Below are 20720 nucleotides of genomic sequence, written 5' to 3'. Positions count from 1 at the left end.
GGGTGTGTGTCATGTAGAGTTAGCTCCGTTTCATAATACTTTGCTTTAAGTGTCAACATTAGTTAGCTAACGTTAGCAGGAGCGACTTCATGAGATGTTCGTCAATAAAGCTAACTAACAAAGGGGAAGGCTAATGTAATATTTGTCTGCATTGGAGCTCTATGGATAGTTAGACACCATTTACCACGAATAACTTACACCCACGCTAGCTAGCCAGGTATTTGTCTTAAATCAGTGTTTAGCTGGTTTATGTCTGTAATTGCTGCAGTGAGTAACGAACGTAGCTACAAATGTTTCTATGAATTCAAGAGGGGGAGGGGCTATGTCATACCTACTCTCTATGATAACTAACTACCGTATGGGGATCATTTCACGTTCCTTTCAAAAACATGGTTTGCAGAGTGTCACCCAGGTCAGTTTTTGTCGCAGTCACTGAGTCAATTAATGTAACGCTTGATAATGTAACTAGCTTGTTGGAGAAGTCATTGGAGGGAAACCTATGATAACGAAACCCGGTAGTGGGTAAATTTTCCATGATGTGAGAACGTTACTTGACCTGCTATTGCAGTCCATTTTCTATTTCATTACAAGCAAGAGAGGACCACCAAGCATATTAGATGTTTCAATTTGACATATAAATGACCTAGGCCTACCTAATGATGTTAAGTATTCATATGTTAATAATCTGACTTGGACCCTAGCTCCACATTCGCTGACAAAATGCCGCTGCCACAATATCGACTTTATTTGCATATTAGCAGGCATGTAGCAGATGTAGTTAGAGGCCCAACCCCTCCCCAGTTCCCAGGCATGACTGGGTAAATTGCTGCTGGTTTCTTGGTAATGCCTCGACATCCATGAACAAAACTGCATTACCTGGAGGAGAAGAGAATTTGAAAGATGTGCTTGGACTGTTTTTTTTAATGATTAACTTAATTAGTTGATGTAATGGCTTGTCCAGTGCACTTGTGTTGGTTTTGTAATGGTATAGTTTGGTGCTCAAGACTAGCACGATAATCAACTGGGCATCCCAATGATGGTAAACATTTGACATGGGAGACCTATTCCAAGAAGGCAGTAACCTATTACACTATACTTAGTAATTTCCATGTAAAAGGACCCACGAGCACCAATGTGAAGTTCGTAGGCGCATATCAAATTGGGTGTCAAATGAAAGCTAAGAGTCTATTTTTGGTAAATGAAGGAACAGATGCATTAGAAAAATGTATTTATAAAATAAAAATTGTCATTGATTTCTGGCAAAATAGATGGGATAGGGTCTTTAAAAATATCTACCAGGAAGTCATAAAAAGGTATTAGAAATACATCAAAACACAATGTTGAAGTAAATACCCCCTGCCAACTAATATAAGCAATTCATATTTTGTTTAAGAGAAATTATTTGCCTTTATGTTGAAGAAATGTTTCCTTGTGCCTTGTAATTCAAAATCCCACGTCTTTAAGATATTTTCACATTTCTCTCCCTCACGTGGAGGGAGGATAACGAAAGTTCACAGAAGTAACAAGTAAATGTAGACCTACCAATTAGTTCATGTTTTTACCTATAACCCATTTTCATTTATCAATTAAGTAATCATTAATGGAATGACTGCAATTGTCAACAATGGGAAATCATAGTCACAAACCTCCGTTGAATCACCTGCTACTGTCCTCACTCCCATTGGCATACTGTTAGTGCACTCGGAAAGTATCCAGCCTTATTCTGAAATGGATGAAATAAAAACATTGTTCTCAATCTACACACAATACTCCATAATGACAAAGCGAAAAGTTAAAAAAAAAAAAAATATAGCAAATTTATAAGAAATAAAAACAGATACCTTATTTACGTAAGTATTCAGGCCCTTGACTCTGAGTCTCGAAATTGAGCGCAGGTGCATCATGTTTCCATTGATCATCCTTGAGATGTTTCTACAGCCTGATTGGAGTCCACCTGTGGTAAATTCAATTGATTGAACATTATTTGGAAAGGTACACACCTGTCTATGTAAGGTCCCACAGTTAGCAGTGCTTGTCAGAGCAAGGAATTGTCCGTAGAGCTCCGAGACAGGATTGTGTGTCAAGGCACCAAAACATTTATGCAGCATTGAAAGTACCCACGAACACAGTGGCCTCCATCATTCTTAAATGGAAGAAGTTCGGAGTGCCCAAGACTCTTCCTAAGAGTTGGCCGCCTGGCCAAACTGAACAATCAGGGGAGAAGGGTGTTGGAGAGGGAGGCAACCAAGAACCCGATGGTCACTCTGATTGACAGAGCCTCCACCAATCAGGCCTTTATGGTAGTGGCCAGATGGAAGCCACACCTTAGTAAAAGGCACATGACAGCCTGCTTGGAGTTTGCCAAAAGGCACCTAAAAAACTTTCTGACCATGCAAAACAAGATTGAACTCTTTGGCCCGAATGCCAAGAGTCACATCTGGAGGAATCCTGCACCATCTCTACAGGGAAGCTTGTTGGTGGCAGCAGCATGTGGTGGGGATGTTTTTCTTTCAGCGGCAGGGACTGGAAGCCTAGTCAAGATCGAGGCAAAGATGAACGGAGCAAAGTACAGAGATCCTTGATGAAAGCCTGCTCCGGAGTGATCAGGACCTCAGACTGGGGTGAAGGTTCACCTTCCAACAGGGCAAAGACCCTAAGCACACACCCAAGAAAGGGATAGGTGGATACCTAATCATTTGTTCAACTAAATGCCTTCAACTGAAATGTGTCTTCTGTATTCAACCCTACCCCCACGTCTTCGGCGCCCAGGGAACAGTGTGTTAACTGTCTTGCTCAGGGGCAGAACAACAGATTTTTACCTTGCCAGCTCAAAGATTCGTTCCAGCAACCTTTTGATTACTGTCCCAACGATCTAACCACTAGGCTAGAAAACACATGATTGGCTTCGGGACTGAATGTCCTTGTGTGACCCAGCCAGATCCCCGACTTGAACCCGATCAATCAAACATCTCTGGAGAGACCTGAAATATGCTTCGACAAAGTACTGAGTAAAGGGTCTGAATATTTATGTAAATGTGATATTTCAGTTTATTTTTAATACATTTGCAAAAATGTCTAAACCTGTTTTTGCTTTGTCATTATGGGGTATTGTGTGTAGATTGAAGGGGGGAGTGGTACATTTTAGAATAAGGCTGTAAAATATTTTTTGTTGTTGTTGTTGGAAAAAGTCAAGGAGTCTGGATTCTTTTGGTCGTTCTAGACCAGCCTTGATTTGGCCCTAACAAAAACGTCCACGATTGGTTCAGATTTGGTCCGATCACCAATCCTTGACGCCTGTGTTTCACAAGTTTGCACAGTACAGTGAAGCACAGCTGGGTAAAGTAAAGACAATAAGAGTATAGTTCATTATGCGTTAATGCAGAATTCTGCGTTTTTCACTCAAAAAAAGAGAACTCCTAAGATAATGTATCTTGCTGCGTTTTATAAGCACAGATGTAAAATGTTTCTTATAGTAATTTCTGCTCAGCATCAGACACATTTTTTTGTGCTTCAGTTGCACTTCTCCACTTTTCTCGGTGTAGCCTACTTTTCACAGGTAAAATGCAACATTAACTTCAAGCAACACATTAGGAAATGTAGCTGGCTACGCTTTTTCTATGATGAACAATAGAAATATGATGGCCATGCATCGTTTTTGCAAAAAAATACCTTGCTTTTTTCATTGTAAGCTAATTTACTTGTATGGTTGCTAGCCAAATAGTGTTGCACTTCTGTTGTCATCTGATGAAAATGAAGCTATTTTCTGCTGAATGTGTTGCACTAATATATCTTCTGTGAAGGAGAACTATAGTTGCACACCCCTGATCACTCAATTGAAACAAAAAAAACACGGTCTTTCAACAAAACGCATGGGAGATGGTTTAAAACGCAGAATTTGATTTCTGAACTCTAACGCGACTCCCGGTACAGTAGAGTCTACTGTACTGAGTAGGGATCTTAACAGTTAACCGTTAATTGGTTAGCAGCCGAAAATACATTTGACCGCTCATGCTTATCACACTAGGTAAATTTTGCATAATTTAGGGGATTTAAATTGGCCGTGTGTATTCTCGTTGGCTGTCATGTATCTTATCTGTCACACGCCACAGCATACAGAGAATAGCCTATCACCTGTCACGAGAGCAGCTCCTCAAAAGATGGTACTGGAGTGAAACATGCTTTTATTACTTTTTTATTTCTCAATCTCAACTCCTAATTTAAACTCGCCTCCCATTCCCCATTCGAGTACATATGCTATAGACAAGGCTAGCAGTGCGTCACCCACCACTGCAGCATGAGCTTTAGGCAGAATAATTGTTTGAAACCTGAAAGTTTTACTTGAAGGTAGCCCATAAAAACGGAGGTAATTATTTGCATCCCTAGTATGTGCTGTACTATTTATTTTTTATTTAACCAGGCAAGTCAGTTAAGAGCAAACTTCTTATTTTCAATGACAGCCTAGGAACAGTGGGTTAACTGCCTGTTCAGGGGCAGAATGACAGATTTGTACCTTGTCAGCTCGAGGGTTTGAACTTGCAACCTTCCGGTTACTAGTCCAACGCTCTAACCACTAGGCTACCCTGCCGCCTCTGTACAGAGAAGTCTATGATTGGTTCAGATTTCATCCGGACCAACCAAATTTGGTCATGAGATCATGAGAATAATGGCCAGTGTGTAGAATAATACCCATATATGCAAAGTATGATATTGCATATTTTTACCTTTGTGTACCTAATTCAGGACACCATGAAGAGTGACATAATTATGCATTTGTGTAGTACAGTTCAGGGACTGATTTAGGTAATTCTGCTATCATAGTTCTCATTACCGGTTGGAAATTCACTTCACATAGTGTATTCAATAACCAAAATAGATTTTCAAAGTCAAGGTGTCATGTCATAGCTGACACTCCATTCTTTCTGCGTACATCTCTCAAGTTTTTGGGAAATGCAGTTGCATAAACAGAGGGAGATTTTACTGTTACCAAATTTAGCATCTGCACAGTTCTTCCAGTAAATGTATTTTTGTGAAATTTTCTGTGTAAATTGTTCAAAGTAGTCCTTGTGCATAGTTGTATGGTTTGTTCTACATTGAAATCAATGTTTTTTGTTTAGAATATATTGAATGTAAAAAATAAGAGTCTCAGCGTAATTCCATTACCAGGGAATTATCTACTCACTACATGACATTACACAATCTAATTTGAAATTGCCATGCTACTCTTCTCCCTCAAGGTTGGGATATAAAAAAAAATAATTATGTAGTCAACAGTACCAGTACTAGCTATCTATTGCATAAGCCTAGTTGTGTTCAGGTGTGTGTGTGTGTTAGATTATTGTCACTGTTGTCAAAGCTTTTAGGCCTAATTGTTGCATGTAAACTACTATTCATCAATTTCAAATACATATTCGTTATCAAACTGTTGTGAGGTTATGTAAAATTGTGAAGCAGTCGGAAAAAGAATGTTGGGTGTCCAATGTTAATAATCTGACCTTGCCTTTCAGGAAGATGATTTCACAGGATTTGAATCTGATCGTAAAGGATATAAAGGCCCCGTACGGTCCAGACATAATCCCTCCAAAAGTAAGTATTAGCCTATTCTAAACCTATTCCCATCCCTTGCCACAGAACTACTATTCTTGGGTGGAATCGAGATTTTCATACCGTTATTCTGCCATCCCGGGATTTACAGTATAACTGGTATAGCACAGAAGTGGCTCAAAACGCAAAAAAGGCCCATTGGCAGTCTATTACCAGATTTCCAACAAAATGATCACAAGTAATGGCGAATTCTCATGGACACTTTTAGCTAAATGCTAACGAGCGCAAATGAACAAACTAGAGGTCGTCCGATTGATTTTTCAACGCCGATACCGATTTATTGGAGGACCCGGAAAAAAAAGCCGATGCCGATTATCCGTCCGATTTTATTTATATATATTTGTAATAATGACAATTACAACAATACTGAATGAACACTTATTTTAACCTGATATAATATACCAATAAAATCAATTTAGCCTCAAATAAATAATGAAACATGTTCAATATGGTTTAAATAATGCAAAACAAAGTGTTGGTGAAGAAAGTAAAAGCGCAATATTTGCCATGTGAAGACGTTGTAAGTTCCTTGCTCAGAACATATGAAAGCTGGTGGTTCCTTTTGACATGAGTCTTCAATATTCCCAGGTAAGAAGTTTTATGTTGTAGTTATTATGGGAATAATAGGACTATTTATCTCTACACCATTTATTTAATTTACCTTTGACTATTGGATGTTCTTATATGCACTGGTATTGCCAGCCTAATCTCGGGAGTTGATAGGCTTGAAGTCATAAACAGCGCAATGCTTGAAGCACAGCGAAGAGCTGCTGGCAAATGCAGGAAAGTGCTGTTTGAATGAATGCTTACGAGCCTGCTGCTGCCTTCCACCGCTCAGTCAGACTGCTCTATCAAATCATATACTTAATTATAATATAATAACACGCAGAAATACATTCATATGGCCAAATCCGGAAACGATCATTTAAAAAAACATAACGTTTATTCTTTCAGTGAAATACGGAACCGTTCCGTATTTTATCTAACTTGTGGCATCCCTAAGTCCTCTGCTGTTACATTGCACAAGTTTCAATGTTATGTCATAATTATGTACAATTCTGGCAAATTAATTGCGGTCTTTGTTAGGAAGAAATGGTCTTCACACAGTTCGCAATGAGCCAGGCAGCCCAAACTGCTGCAAATACCCTGACTCTGCTTGTACAGAACGCAAGAGAAGTGACGCAATTTCCATAGTTAAAACAAATTCATGTTGGCAGGAAATATGAACTAAATATGCAGGTTTAAAAATATATACTTATGTTTTGATTTTAAGAAAGGCATTGATATTTATGGTTAGGTTGGTGCAACGACAGTGATTTGTTTTGCGAACGAGCTTGTTAAATCATCACCGTTTGGGGAAGTAGGCTGTGATTCAAAGATAAAATGCAGATTACCGATTTTGTTATGAAAACTTGATATCGGCCATTCCGATTAATCGGTCGACCTCTAGTCTGAACATCAGACAGGATGGCATTGTCTCCCTCAATCCGTGCAATGGCTACTGCTATAGGTTTCAGGAGTTTCAGGCTGCTTATACCACTCTCTCCCAAAATACATCATCCAGGAGAATCCTCTTGATGGGGCTGTCCATATTGGCAGACTGTGATATGGCCATTTCTTGGAGAGATTCCTTCCCCTCCAGGATACTGTCAAATATGACGACAACACTCCAATAGGTGTTGCTGGGCAGCTTCAATGTGGTGCTCTTATTTTTATCACTTTGCTTGATGAGGTAGATTGCTGCTATAACTTGATGACCCTTCACATACCTAACTATTTCATTGGCTCTCTTGTAGAGTGTATCCATTGTTTTCAGTGCCATGATGTCCTTAAGGAGCAGATTCAACGATCATTCAACAATGAGCAGCACAGCCTATGGGTGTGATGTGAGGGTAGGACTCCTCCCCTTTAGACCAAGCAGCCTACATGTTCGCAGCATTGTCTGTCACCAGTGCAAATACCTTCTGTGGTCCAAGGTCATTGATGACTGCCTTCTGCTCATCTGCATTGTAGAGACCAGTGTATCTGTTGTCCCTTGTGTCTGTGCTCTTGCAGAATACTGGTTGAGGGGTGGAGATGATGTAGTTAATTATTTCTTGCCCACGAACATTCGACCACCCATCAGAGATGATTGCAGTACAGTCTGCTTTCTCTATGATTTGCTTGACCTTCACTTGAACTCTGTTAAACTCTGCATCCAGCAAATGAGTAGATAAAGCATGTCTGGTTGGAGGGGTGTATGCTCGGCGAAGAACATTCAGAAATCTCTTCCCATACACATTGCCTGTGAGCATCATAGGTAAACCAGTTGCATACACAGCTCGAGCAAGACATTCATCAGCATTTCTCTGACTACGTTCCTCCATTGATTCAAAAACTTCTGATTCCAGGAGGACCGTGAGCTGTTGCTATGGATATGGTGTCTCATCATTTTAACCTTGAATAGCAGTAGAGGGACTTTGACAAAAGGTTGCTTGTTGTGGGCACTGATGGAACTTTATGCACTTGGCCAGATTATTTTTAATCTTTGTTGCATTCTTCACATATGATTTGGCACAGTACTTCAAATGTACACAGCCTTTCTTCTACATTAGCTGCAGTGAAATGTCTCCACAGGTCAGATATTGCCCGTGGCATTTTCCTGTGAAGATTAGAAAAAAATGAGAAAAAATAAAAATACATGGCTCAAAAAAATAAAGGGAACACTTAAACAACACAATGTAACTCCAAGTCAATCACACTTTTGTGAAATCAAACTGTCCACTTAGGAAGCAACATTGATTGACAATACATTTCAAATGCTGTTGTGCAAATGGAATAGACAACAGGTGGAAATTCTAGTTAATTAGCAAGACACCCCCAATAAAGGAGTGGTTCTGCAGGTGGTGACCACAGACCACTTCTTAGTTCCTATGCTTCCTGGCTGATGTTTTGGTCACTTTTGAATGCTGGCGGTGCTTTCACTCTAGTGGTAGCATGAGACGGAGTCTACAACCCACACAAGTGGCTCAGGTAGTGCAGCTCATCCAGGATGGCACATCAATGCGAGCTGTGGCAAGAAGGTTTGCTGTGTCTGTCAGCGTAGTGTCCAGAGCATGGAGGCGCTACCAGGAGACAGGCCAGTACATCAGGAGACGTGGAGGAGGCCGTAGGAGGACAACAACCCAGCAGCAGGACCACCACCTCCTCCTTTGTGCAAGGAGGAGCACTGCCAGAGCCCTGAAAATTTGACCTTGCAGGACGTTTGGCATTTGCCAGAGAACACCAAGTTTGGGAAGCCACTGGCGCCCTGTGCTCTTCACAGATGAAAGCAGGTTCACACTGAGCACATGTGACAGTCTGGAGCCGCCGTGGAGAACGTTCTGCTGCCTGCAACATCCTCCAGCATGACCGGTTTGGCGGTGGGTCAGTCATGGTGTGGGGTGGCATTTCTTTGGGGGGCCGCACAGCCCTCCATGTGCTCGCCAGAGGTAGCCTGACTGCCATTAGGTACCGAGATGAGATCCTCAGACCCCTTGTGAGACCATATGCTGGTGCGGTTGGCTCTGGGTTCCTCCTAATGCAAGACCATGCTAGACCTGATGTGGCTGGAGTGTGTCAGCAGTTCCTGCAAGAGGAAGGCATTGATGCTATGGCCTGGCCCGCCCGTTCCCCAGACCTGAATCCAATTGAGCACATCTGGGACATCATGTCTCGCTCCATCCACCAACGCCACGTTGTACCACACTGTCCATGAATTGGCGGATGCTTTAGTCCAGGTCTGGGAGGAGATCCCTCAGGAGACCATCCGCCACCTCACCAGCATGACCGGTTTGGCGGTGGGTCAGTCATGGTGTGGGGTGGCATTTCTTTGGGGGGCCGCACAGCCCTCCATGTGCTCGCCAGAGGTAGCCTGACTGCCATTAGGTACCGAGATGAGATCCTCAGACCCCTTGTGAGACCATATGCTGGTGCGGTTGGCTCTGGGTTCCTCCTAATGCAAGACCATGCTAGACCTGATGTGGCTGGAGTGTGTCAGCAGTTCCTGCAAGAGGAAGGCATTGATGCTATGGCCTGGCCCGCCCGTTCCCCAGACCTGAATCCAATTGAGCACATCTGGGACATCATGTCTCGCTCCATCCACCAACGCCACGTTGTACCACACTGTCCATGAATTGGCGGATGCTTTAGTCCAGGTCTGGGAGGAGATCCCTCAGGAGACCATCCGCCACCTCATCAGGAGCATGCCCAGGCGTTGTAGGGAGGTCATACAGGCACGTGGAGGCCACACACACTACTGAGCCTCATTTTGACTTGTTTTAAGGACATTACATCAAAGTTGGATCAGCCTGTAGTGTGGTTTTCCACTTTAATTTTGAGTGTGACTCCAAATCCAGACCTCTATGGGTTGATACATTTGATTTCCATTGATAATTTTTGTGTGATTTTGTTGTCAGCACATTCAACTATGTAAAGAAAAAAGTGTTTAATAAGAATATTTCATTCAGATCTAGGATGTGTTATTTTAGTGTTCCCTTTATTTGTTTGAGCAGTGTACAATTCCATGTACAGATAGTTAAGCAGTTAGATTAAACAACTCCTTTTGTAAGACATTTTGAAAATGAAACCTGTATGGAAACAGGTGAATTAACACCTCAGTAAGCAGGCTCAAGCAAGTTAAAACCCACATGGTAGCAAAAACTAACTAGCAAGAACGGTTAACAAGTTAGAAATTATTTAAACACACTTTGCTGTAGGCTACTATTTACTGGTTAACCAAAAATAATGTATGTCTTAAAAAATATATTCACCCCACCAAGCATTGTAATCAAAACTTACCAGAAAGTATGTAGTCATTGGCTCAGACAGTGTAGTAGTTTGGGCTCAATAGCATCTCTTTAGTGTGCAAGATCTTTAGAATCAGCTGTACATGTGTTGGAAGAGTGCACTGCACATGTGATGGAAGAATACATTGTGTATGCAGAGGGTTTCAATTCCATTTAACTGGGTGTAGTTTAACCAAAATATATCAAGACTTAGAATTGCCTTATGTGTATCCCACAAAAAAAGGTTCACTGTTATAAGCTAACGTTTTTGAATAATTTTAGCAAAATTCCTGGGCTTAACTTTTCATGGACAATTTCCTGAAATATTCTTGAAATTTACCAGAAGGTTTCCGTCCCTTTGCAACCTTAGTCCTGAAATACAAAGCTTTATGTTTGGGACAAATCTAACACACCACATCGCTGAGTAACTCTCTTCATATTTACAAGCATGCTGGTGGCTGCATCATGTTAAAAGTTTGCTTGTCATCAGCAACTACTAGTGAGTTTAAGGACAAAAAGAAACGGAATATATCTAACAACAAGCAAAATCCTAGAGGAAAAACTTGTTTGGTGTGCTTTCCAACAGCCAATGGAAGACAAGTTCACCTTTTAGCAAGACGATAACCTACAACACAATGGCATATACAGTGGGGAGGTCAAGTATTTGATACACTGCCAATTTTGCAGGTTTTCCTACTTACAAAGCATGTAGAGGCCTGTAATTTTTATCATAGGTACACGTCAACTGTGTAAATCCAGAAAATCACATTGTATTATTTTTAAGTAATTCATTTGCATTTTGTTGCATGACATAAGTATTTGATCACCTACCAACCAGTAAGAATTCTGGCTCTCACAGACATGTTATTTTTTATTTAAGAAGCCCTCCTGTTCCCCACTCATTACCTGTATTAACTGCACCTGTTTGAACTCATTACCTGTATAAAAGACACCTGTCCACACACTCAATCAAACAGACTCCAACCGCTCCACAATGGCCAAGACCAGAAAGCTGTGTAAGGACATCAGGGATAAAATTGTAGACCTGGACAGGGCTGGGATGGGCTTCAGGACAATAGGCAAGCAGCTTGGTGAGAAGGCAACAACTGTTGGCGCAATTATTAGAAAATGTAAGAAGTTCAAGATGACGGTCAATCACCCTCGGTCTGGGGCTCCATGCAAGATCTCACCTCATGAGGAAGGTGGGGGATCAGCCCAGAACTACACTGCAGGACCTGGTCAATGACCTGAAGAGAGCTGGGACCACAGTCTCAATGAAAACCATTAGTAACACACTACGCCGCCATGGATTAAAATCCTTCAGCGCACGCAAGGTCCCCCTGCTCAAGCCAGCGCATGTCCAGGCCCGTCTGAAGTTTGCCAATGACCATCTGGATGATCCAGAGGAGGAATGGGAGAAGGTCATGTGTTCTGATGAGACAAAAATAGAGCTTTTTGGTCTAAACTCCACTCAATGTTTTTGGAGGAAGAAGAAGGATGAGTACAACCCCAAGAACACCATCCCAACCGTGAAGCATGGAGGTGGAAACATCATTCTTTCGGCATGCTTTTCTGCAAAGGGGACAGGACGACTGCACCGTATTGAGGGGAGGATGGATGGGGCCATGTATCGCGAGATCTTGGCCAACAACCTCCTTCCCTCAGTAAGAGCATTGAAGGTGGGTCGTGGCTGGGTCTTCCAGCATGACAACAACCCGAAACACACAGCCAGGGCAACTAAGGAGTGGCTCCGTAAGAACCATCTCAAGGTCCTGGAGTGGCCTAGCCAGTCTCCAGACCTGAACCCAATAGAAAACCTTTGGAGCGAGCTGAAAGTCCGTATTGCCCAGCGACAGCCCCAAAACCTGAAGGATCTGGAGGAGGTCTGTATGGAGGAGTGGGCCAAAATCCCTGCTGCAGTGTGTGCAAACCTGGTCAAGAACTACAGGAAACGTATGATCTCTGTAATTGCAAACAAAGGTTTCTGTACCAAATATTAAGTCCTGCTTTTCTGATGTATCAAATACTTATGTCATGCAATAAAATGCAAATGAATTACTTAACGATCATACAATGTGATTTTCTGGATTTTCACAGTTGAAGTGTACCTATGATAAAAATTACAGACCTCTACATGCTTTGTAAGTAGGAAACACTGCCGATTTTGCAGGTTATCAAATACTTGTTCTCCCCACTGTAAATACATACAGTTGAAGTCAGAAGTTTATATACTTGGAGTCATTTAAAATTTGATTTTCAACCACTCTACAAATTTCTTGTTTACAAACTGTAGTTTTGGCAAGTCAGTTAGGACATCTACATTGCATTTTCATGTCATTTTTACAACAATTGTTTACAGACAGATTATTTCACTTAACTCACTGTATCACAATTCCAGTAGGTCAGAAGTTAACATACACTAAGTTGACTGTGCCTTTAAACAGCTTGGAAAATTCCAGGAAATAATGTTATGGCTTTAGAAGCTTCTGATAGGCTAATTGACATAATTTGAGTCAATTTGATGTGTACCTATGGATGTATTTCAAGGCCTACCTTCAAATGTAGTGCCTCTGCCTGACATCATGGGAAAATCAAAATAAATCAGCCAAGACCCCAGAATTTAAAAATGTTGACCTCCACAAGCCTGGTTCATCCTTGGGAGCAATTTCCAAATGCCTGAAGGTACCACGTTCATCTGTACAAACATTAGTACGCAAGTATAAACACCACAGGACCACGTAGCCGTCATACCACTGAGGAAGGAGACTCGTTCTGTCTCCTAGAGATGAACGTACTTTGGTGCAAAAAGTGCAAATCAATCCCAGAACAACAGCAAAGGACCCTGTGAAGATGCTGGAGGAATCAGGTACAAAGTATCTGTATCCACAGTAAAACAAGTCCTATATCGACATAACCTGAAAGGCCACTCAGCAAGGAAGAAGCCACTGCTCCAAAACCGCCTTAAAAACGCCAGACTACGGTTTGCAACTGCACATGGGGACAAAGATCCTACTTTTTGGAGAAATGTCCTCTGGTCTGATGAAACAAAAATAGAATTGTTTGGCCATAATGACCATCGTTATGCTTGGAGGAAAAGGGGAGGCTTGCCAGCCGAAGGACACCATCCCAACCTTGAAGCATGGAGGTGGCATCATCATGTTGTGGGGGTGCTTTGCTGCAGGAGGGACTGGTGCACTTCTGTTGTGGGGGTGCTTTGCTGCAGGAGGGACTGGTGCACTTCACAAAATAGATGGCATCACGAGGAAGGAAAATTATGTGGATATATTGATGCAACATCTCAAGATGTCAGTCAGGGAGTTAAAGCTTGGACAAATGGACAATGACCCCAAGCATACTTCCAAAGTTGTGGCAAAATGGCTTAAGGACAACAGAGTCAAGGTATTGGAGTGGCCATCACAAAGCCCTGACCTCAATCCTATAGAAAATGTGTGGGCAGAACTGAAAAAGTGTGTACGAGCAAGGAGGCCTACAAACCTGACTCAGTTACACCAGCTCTGTCAGGAGGAATGAGACAAAATTCACCCAACTTATTGTGGGAAGCGTGTGGAAGGCTACCCGAAACAACATTTGATCCAAGTTAAATAATTTAAAGGAAATGCTACCAAATGCTAATTGAGTGCATGCAAACTTTTGACGAACTGGGAATGTGATGAAAGAAATAAAAGCTGAAATAAATCATTCTCTACTATTATTCTGACATTTCCCATTCTTAAAATAAAGTGGTGATCCTAACTGACCTAAGACAGGGAATTTTTACTAGGATTAATTGTCAGGAATTGTGAAAAACTGAGTTTAAATGTTGCTTACCAAGACGACATTTGAAGGTAACTGATTGGCCTAGTTACAGTTTTGACTTAAATCTGCTTCAAAATCTATGGCTTGACATGAAAATGGCAATCTTGCTATATGATCAACAACCAACTTGACATCTTGAAGAATTCTAAAAAGAGTAATGTGCAAATATTGTACATTCCAGTGGTGTAATGCTCTTAGAGACTCACCCATAAAGACTCACAGCTGTAATCACTGCCAAAGGTGATTGACATGTATTTACTCAGGGGTGTGAATAGTTATGTAAATTCGATTTCTGTTTTTCATTTGCAATAAATTAGCTAACTTTTATAAAAAAAAAAATGTTTTTCATGTTTTCACTTTTTCATTATGGGGTATTGTGTAGATGGGTGAGAAATGTAATTTTAAACCATTTTGAATTCAGGCTGTTATGCAACAAATGTGGAATAAGACAAGGGGTATGAATACTTTCTGAAGGCATTGTATATCAGCTTAGATATGATAGTAATTTCCTCTCTTATTTGTTATTTTCCTCCATAAGGTGATCCTGTCCAAACAAAATTAAAAAGGATACGAGAGAAGCCATCCCTTGTAGTCACCCCAAAGGAGACAGAGGGGTCTCCAACTCCTGAAGAAGATGCACCATCTTCACAAGAGGTCCACTGTGCAATTCCTCCTGATGCAGTACCTTCTAATGATGGTAGGAAGGGTTCAAAAAACAAGCACTCAAACCCAGCAAAGGAGAAGCGTCCTGCGAAAAACGGGGCTGCTTTAACACCAAGGATTACCATCAAGTTGGTGGCCAAGAAGACGGTAAGAAAGGAAAAGGGAGGACATCTAAAATCTGTGGAGAAGTTGAAGGTAAAAGGATTACATTTTCAATCAAAAGCTAATGATGTCAAAGGTGACCAGATCTCAAGTGCCCATGTCAAATTAAAGACCGAGACACAAGCTGATGAGGCACAGCATCTGAATGGCACTGAGGATGAGGGAGGCGTAGGAGCCATACCGGCAAGGAGGCGTGGTAGATCTGCCTCCAAGATCACTGAACTCTGTGTTCAAAGTGGGGCCAAAGTTGGCGAGGTTGATGACCAAAAATCAGAGGGGGGTATAAAATCAACAGGCAAACATGACATTGCACTGGAAAGTGGAAATGCGGCGCCAAAAACAGACATTAAGAAATTCAAACGGAAAGAAAGAACCACAGAGGTAAGCACTGAAGTCAATAAACTGGTGATCCGGAGAAGAAGTAGAACTACTAATCCACCCTCCGAAACACATGAAGGCCTTGTAACAGAATCAAAAAACCAGAGCAATGACAAAGTATGTCTGGCAGAGTCTTTGTTAGAGGTTTCAAGAATAGAGGAAGCCAAACCACCACCCAGAAAGAGTAAGCGTAAACAAAGCAAGGCACATCAAGAAGAGAAGATGGTCACAGAAATCCATGTTCCATTAGCCACAGAACCTGAAAAGCCAATTCTTGAATCCAATGACGGTCTGGCTTTTAAAAATGACGATGACATTATCGGGATTCCAAGTTTTAAGCTGATTAAAATCAGAAACCCCAAATTGGAAGGCTCATCTCGGTCTGACAGTAAGGGCTCCTCTCGTAAGAAGAAACGAAGCAAGTTTGTGTGGACACTTACATTAGTTAAGGGGAAAATAAAGGAAACCCAAGTGCAGGGCTCTGGAAATACTGTCAAAGGAACAGAGAAGCAGCGGAGTACCACTGAATTAGACAAAGACTCTCTTTTTGAACCCAGTGTAATCAAGAGTGTAGAGAACCCCGAAGAGAAAGAGGCCACGAGTTTTACCACTTCCAGAGATGCTGAGCACACACATAATGAGAAGTCTTCCAAGAAGAAGACTAAGGAGACTCCGTCTCTTGAGGAAAAGTCCCCTCTTCATGTTGAAGTGGGACAGGTAACGCAACCACATCCAGAGGAGGCCACTCAAACTGACTGTGGTGATACTGTGGCAAAGGTCGTTCCACCCCTTCAGATAAAAAAGGTCTCCTCACCCGGTAAACCTAAACGCTCAAAACCATCATTCCTGATCCATCAAACGTGTCCTGCGCCTGAAGAAAACAAGATACTGGTGAACACAAAAGATTCAAGTGAAATTCTGGAGGAAAATGTTTTTTTATCAGACACAAATGCTGTGCCAACTCCCAAAGCAAGGAGGAGAAGACTGGCAAAGATGTCTACACCACGGAAGAAGCGTGGAAGTCATAAACCCTGGACAACCCACAAACACAAGCTTCAATCAAGTCCAAATGTGGAACATCCATCTGATGTACCTGCCAGTGAAGCAGAACCACAGATCAATGAGGTTTTGAAGACTGAGGTTTCCACCTTGTCTGTCTCTAAACCTAGAAGGAGAAGACGTTCGAGTGTTCCAGTTAGAAAGAGGCCAGGGAAGACACAGATGTTACCTGAACCCACTGAATCTCCAAACACAGAGTTAGCCCCATCTGAACTACAGACAGAGGTCTCCACATTGTCTGTTGTCTCTAAACCTAGGAGAAAAAATGATCCCCTTTCAATAAGAAATAAGTCAAAGACACCAACATCATCTGAAACTCCAATCACAGAGATGGCCCCATCTGAACAGCAGACAGAGGAGGTCTCCACATTGTCTGTTGTATCTAAACCTAGGAGAATAAATTCTAGCCTTTCAATTAGAAAGAAGTCAAGAAAGACCCCATCTGAATCTCCAAACACAGAGTTAGCCCCATCTGAACCACAGACTGAGGAGGTCTCCACATTGTCTGTTGTCTCTAAACCTAGAAGAACTTCTAGCCTTTCAATAAGAAAGAAGCCAAAAAAGACACCAACGTCATCTGAAACTCCAATCACAGAAATGGCCCCATTTGAACCACAGACAGGGGAGATCTCCACATTGTCTGTTGTCTCTAAACCTAGAAGAGCTTCTAGCCTTTCAATAAGAAAGAAGTCAAAAAAGACACCAACATCATCTGAAACTCCAATCACAGAAATGGCCCCATTTGAACCACAGACAGGGGAGATCTCCACATTGTCTGTTGTCTCTAAACCTAGAAGAGCTTCTAGCCTTTCAATAAGAAAGAAGTCAAAAAAGACACCAACGTCATCTGAAACTCCAATCACAGAAATGGCCCCATTTGAACCACAGACAGGGGAGATCTCCACATTGTCTGTTGTCTCTAAACCTAGAAGAGCTTCTAGCCTTTCAATAAGAAAGAAGTCAAAAAAGACACCAACATCCTCTGAAACTCCCATCACAGAAATGGCCCCATTTGAACCACAGACAGGGGAGATCTCCACATTGTCTGTTGTCTCTATACCTAGAAGAGCTTCTAGCCTTTCAATAAGAAAGAAGTCAAAAAAGACACCAACATCATCTGAAACTCCCATCACAGAAATGGCCCCATTTGAACCACAGACAGGGGAGATCTCCACATTGTCTGTTGTCTCTAAATCTAGAAGGAGAAGAAATTTGAGCCTTTCAATTAGAAAGAAGTCAAAGACACCAACATCATCTGCAACTCCAAACATAGAAGTAGGCCGATCTGAACCTTTGACTTTGGCTGACACTCAACCAGCGGTAAAGGTGGAGCAAGAGACCCAGCCAATAGAGAGTGGAAAGGTGCTGCTGTTGGAGCCCCCTGTTATTGAAAAGACAGAACCACGCCGTCATAGAAGTCTGTTCAAACATGGCAAAAAGAAGCGAAGAGCCTTGATTGGACAGAGGCAGAAACAAAGGCAGAGGCCAAGAGGGAGAAAGAGTGATGAGAGTAAATCACCTGAAAGTAAGGTTCCTGAAACTGTTGAAGAGGTAAACCTAAAGGAAGTTTTCTCCCCAGAGGCTGCTTCCATACCTGCAAGATCTAAGTTCATTGGCATCCTCAAGACCAAGTACAGAAGGAAAAAGGTCCCCAATTCAAGCCTTCAGTTCCTTGGTACCAAAAGACCAAGAGCCAGGCCTAAAACTCTATCTAAGCAGGTAGAAATGGATCTCGCCCAGCAAATTTTGGAGGAGCAGGATATACAAGACACGGTGGATGATGAACCACAGCCTGATGCTTTTGATGACCAGCATGGTAAATCAAAGTACCTTAAAAACATAAAGCACTTCATCATGCCTGTTGTCAGTGTCCGGTCCTCACGGGTGATCAAGACTCCACAGAGGTTTATGGATGATGCTGGCATGTCCGTTTTGCCCCGTAGAAACTCCCCGAAGAAAGGCCAACTATTCGGCTTGCACCCACGCACTGGAAGGAAACGAGAAGATGGCACAGGTAGAGAGCTTACTCCTGATCTGCCTGTCGACGAGGAAGAATTTCTGAATGAGGCGCAGTTAGATGTCGATATGTTCTCAACTCAGGAACTCGAACAGGAAACCACTGACGTGAGTGACAGCTTATCCTCCAGAAAGCAGTCTGAAAAGAGGAAGTCCCTTTTGAGGAATCCCAGTTTCAAGTGGCATGTGCCAGGAGAGTCTGGTGAGGAGGTATATACACTGGACAAAACTCTACAGAGCAAGTATGAGACTTTACTTTTATCCAAAGAATTCCAAATTGCTTCTGACCAATCAACCAATCCCCAGGAGGTTCAGAAAAAAAGGCCCTGCAAGTTCAACAAGCAAACATCTCACCTAAATATGTACAAGCGACTGAAGAAGCTGCAACCAGGACTTCCCAAAAAGAGAAGAAAAAATGTGATGACAGATGGTGTTTGCAATACTCTTCAATCTTCTGTTCATATGCTAGCGGAAGGCCTGGATGATGAAGTCAAGAGCATCAGTCTAAAGAAACGTCCCACAATCACAGCTCCAAGCAAACCCAAATCAAAGCAAGGCAAATCCAAGCTCAAGATTGAGGACCTTGATAGCCCTGGGGTTGTGCGAAAAGTCTCTGTGTGTGTTCGGACTATGAACTCAAAGTTCTTAACATTTCAATATGGAGAACGTGAGGAGTTGACAGAGGAAGACAAAACAAATGCTGAGAATGTTATTGCAGGTAAGCAAAGATCAATCAATTAATGCTGATAGTTGTTTAACATTAGCTTGCTTGATAAATAACTGCACAATATGTAAACCTGGTATTTTTGTTTATTTGTATGTTACTTGGTTTAATGTCTCTGAGTATGTTTTTACTGCTTAAACTACCCTGGAAAGTAGTGACATACTTTAAGGTCTTTCTCTGTCCTAGAAGCAGGAAAGCTTGAGCCACAGGAACTGCATCTGAACATGATCACAGAGGCTGACCGTGCTGCTGCTGAGGAGAAAGGAGCCACCCAGAGAGTTCGCTTCACAGGGGCCAATAAGAGGATGTTCAATCTGCTCAAGAAAGCCAAGGTCCAGCTCAACAAGATCGACCAGCAGAAACAACTGAAGTCTTCAGGGGTAATAATTGGCCCACTCATAAAAAGAATACACTTCAAAATTGCCATGCAGACAGTTTTTTTTCTTCAGTAAACAACATGCATGATGGGACTTATTTCTGATACAGAATATGCTTTGTTTCTCTTCATTGTTATTAAATAGGATGATATTCATTAACACCAATATTGTGATATCTCTGGAGACCTTCCTGTGTAAGCCCATAGTGATGAAACATGTTACCTGCAGCTTCTATCAGTGCCTGCTGGCTCCAGAGATGCAGCAGGGAAGAGACAAAGGAGGAAATCGAAAGAGCAGCTTGAGCCTGTTGCCTCAAACATGACTGACCCTCCTCTGTCACAGGTATGGGCATATGAACACAATCCTGGTCTGTGCTGTTCTCTGCATCTTCAGTTTCTCTCACTTTTCAATGTGTCTGAATGTTGCTTTGTCTCTTACTTAATAAAGTATCAGTATGTTGTTTCTTCCTCACTAAGACCCACCTTTTCTGGTCATAAATACATTTTTCATTGTGATGAAACAGCATCCCTCCCTGTCCCCCCTCTCTCCTTGTTAACAGGAGTTCCGCAGAGCGGGGGGTCCACGCATCAAGCATGTGTGCCGTGCAGCAGCTGTGGTGCTGGGCCAGCCTCGTGCACTGGTGCCTGAAGACATGATCCCCAGACTCAGTGCGCTGCCTCTGCATGAGAGAACTGGCATATCCCCCTCTGGAAAGAACCAAGGTAGAGCCACAAGCTTTCAAAACCGATTATCAAGGCAAATCTCTCAACAAACATTTGTATGTGACATGAGTTCTGGTCTTTCCACACAACTTTCTTTGACTTTCCGATGAAAGATATCTTAATTATTTACCTTATCTATTGAAGGTGGTCAGTCTCTCTCTGGGCCAGACAGCCCTGGACTGCTGGACCAAAAGGTTACCAAGGTCAGGAAGTCGGGAGCAGGTTTTGCTAAACAAAAGAGCCTTGGACCTTTTGGGCTCCGCTCTCGGAGGTGTGGGATCTGCAAGGGCTGCAACCATGAGGAGGACTGTGGCGAGTGCATGAACTGCCTGGACAAACCCAAGTTTGGAGGGCCCAATACGAAGCGACAGTGCTGCATGTAAGTGTACTGCTCATC

The 20720-nt window shown here is 42.2% G+C and overlaps 1 protein-coding gene across 4 annotated transcripts in view; it reads left to right on the top strand.

The window, feature by feature from the left end:
- Positions 1 to 20720, top strand: part of LOC109900891 (histone-lysine N-methyltransferase 2A) — a 78840-nt gene that overhangs the window by 435 nt on the left and 57685 nt on the right. For 3 of the 4 annotated variants that reach the window (XM_031802674.1, XM_031802681.1, XM_031802689.1), the window contains exons 2-7: positions 5505 to 5583; positions 14761 to 19218; positions 19411 to 19604; positions 19830 to 19943; positions 20161 to 20323; positions 20468 to 20702. In XM_031802674.1, coding sequence (XP_031658534.1) covers positions 5505 to 5583; positions 14761 to 19218; positions 19411 to 19604; positions 19830 to 19943; positions 20161 to 20323; positions 20468 to 20702 — 5243 coding nt within the window. The remainder of the gene's footprint in view (positions 1 to 5504; positions 5584 to 14760; positions 19219 to 19410; positions 19605 to 19829; positions 19944 to 20160; positions 20324 to 20467; positions 20703 to 20720) is intronic. The other variant, XM_031802677.1, reaches the window with a different exon arrangement.

The sequence above is a fragment of the Oncorhynchus kisutch genome, linkage group LG2, assembly GCF_002021735.2.
Source record: "Oncorhynchus kisutch isolate 150728-3 linkage group LG2, Okis_V2, whole genome shotgun sequence".
Classification (NCBI taxonomy): domain Eukaryota; kingdom Metazoa; phylum Chordata; class Actinopteri; order Salmoniformes; family Salmonidae; genus Oncorhynchus; species Oncorhynchus kisutch.
This window is presented reverse-complemented; position numbering and strand designations above follow the sequence as displayed.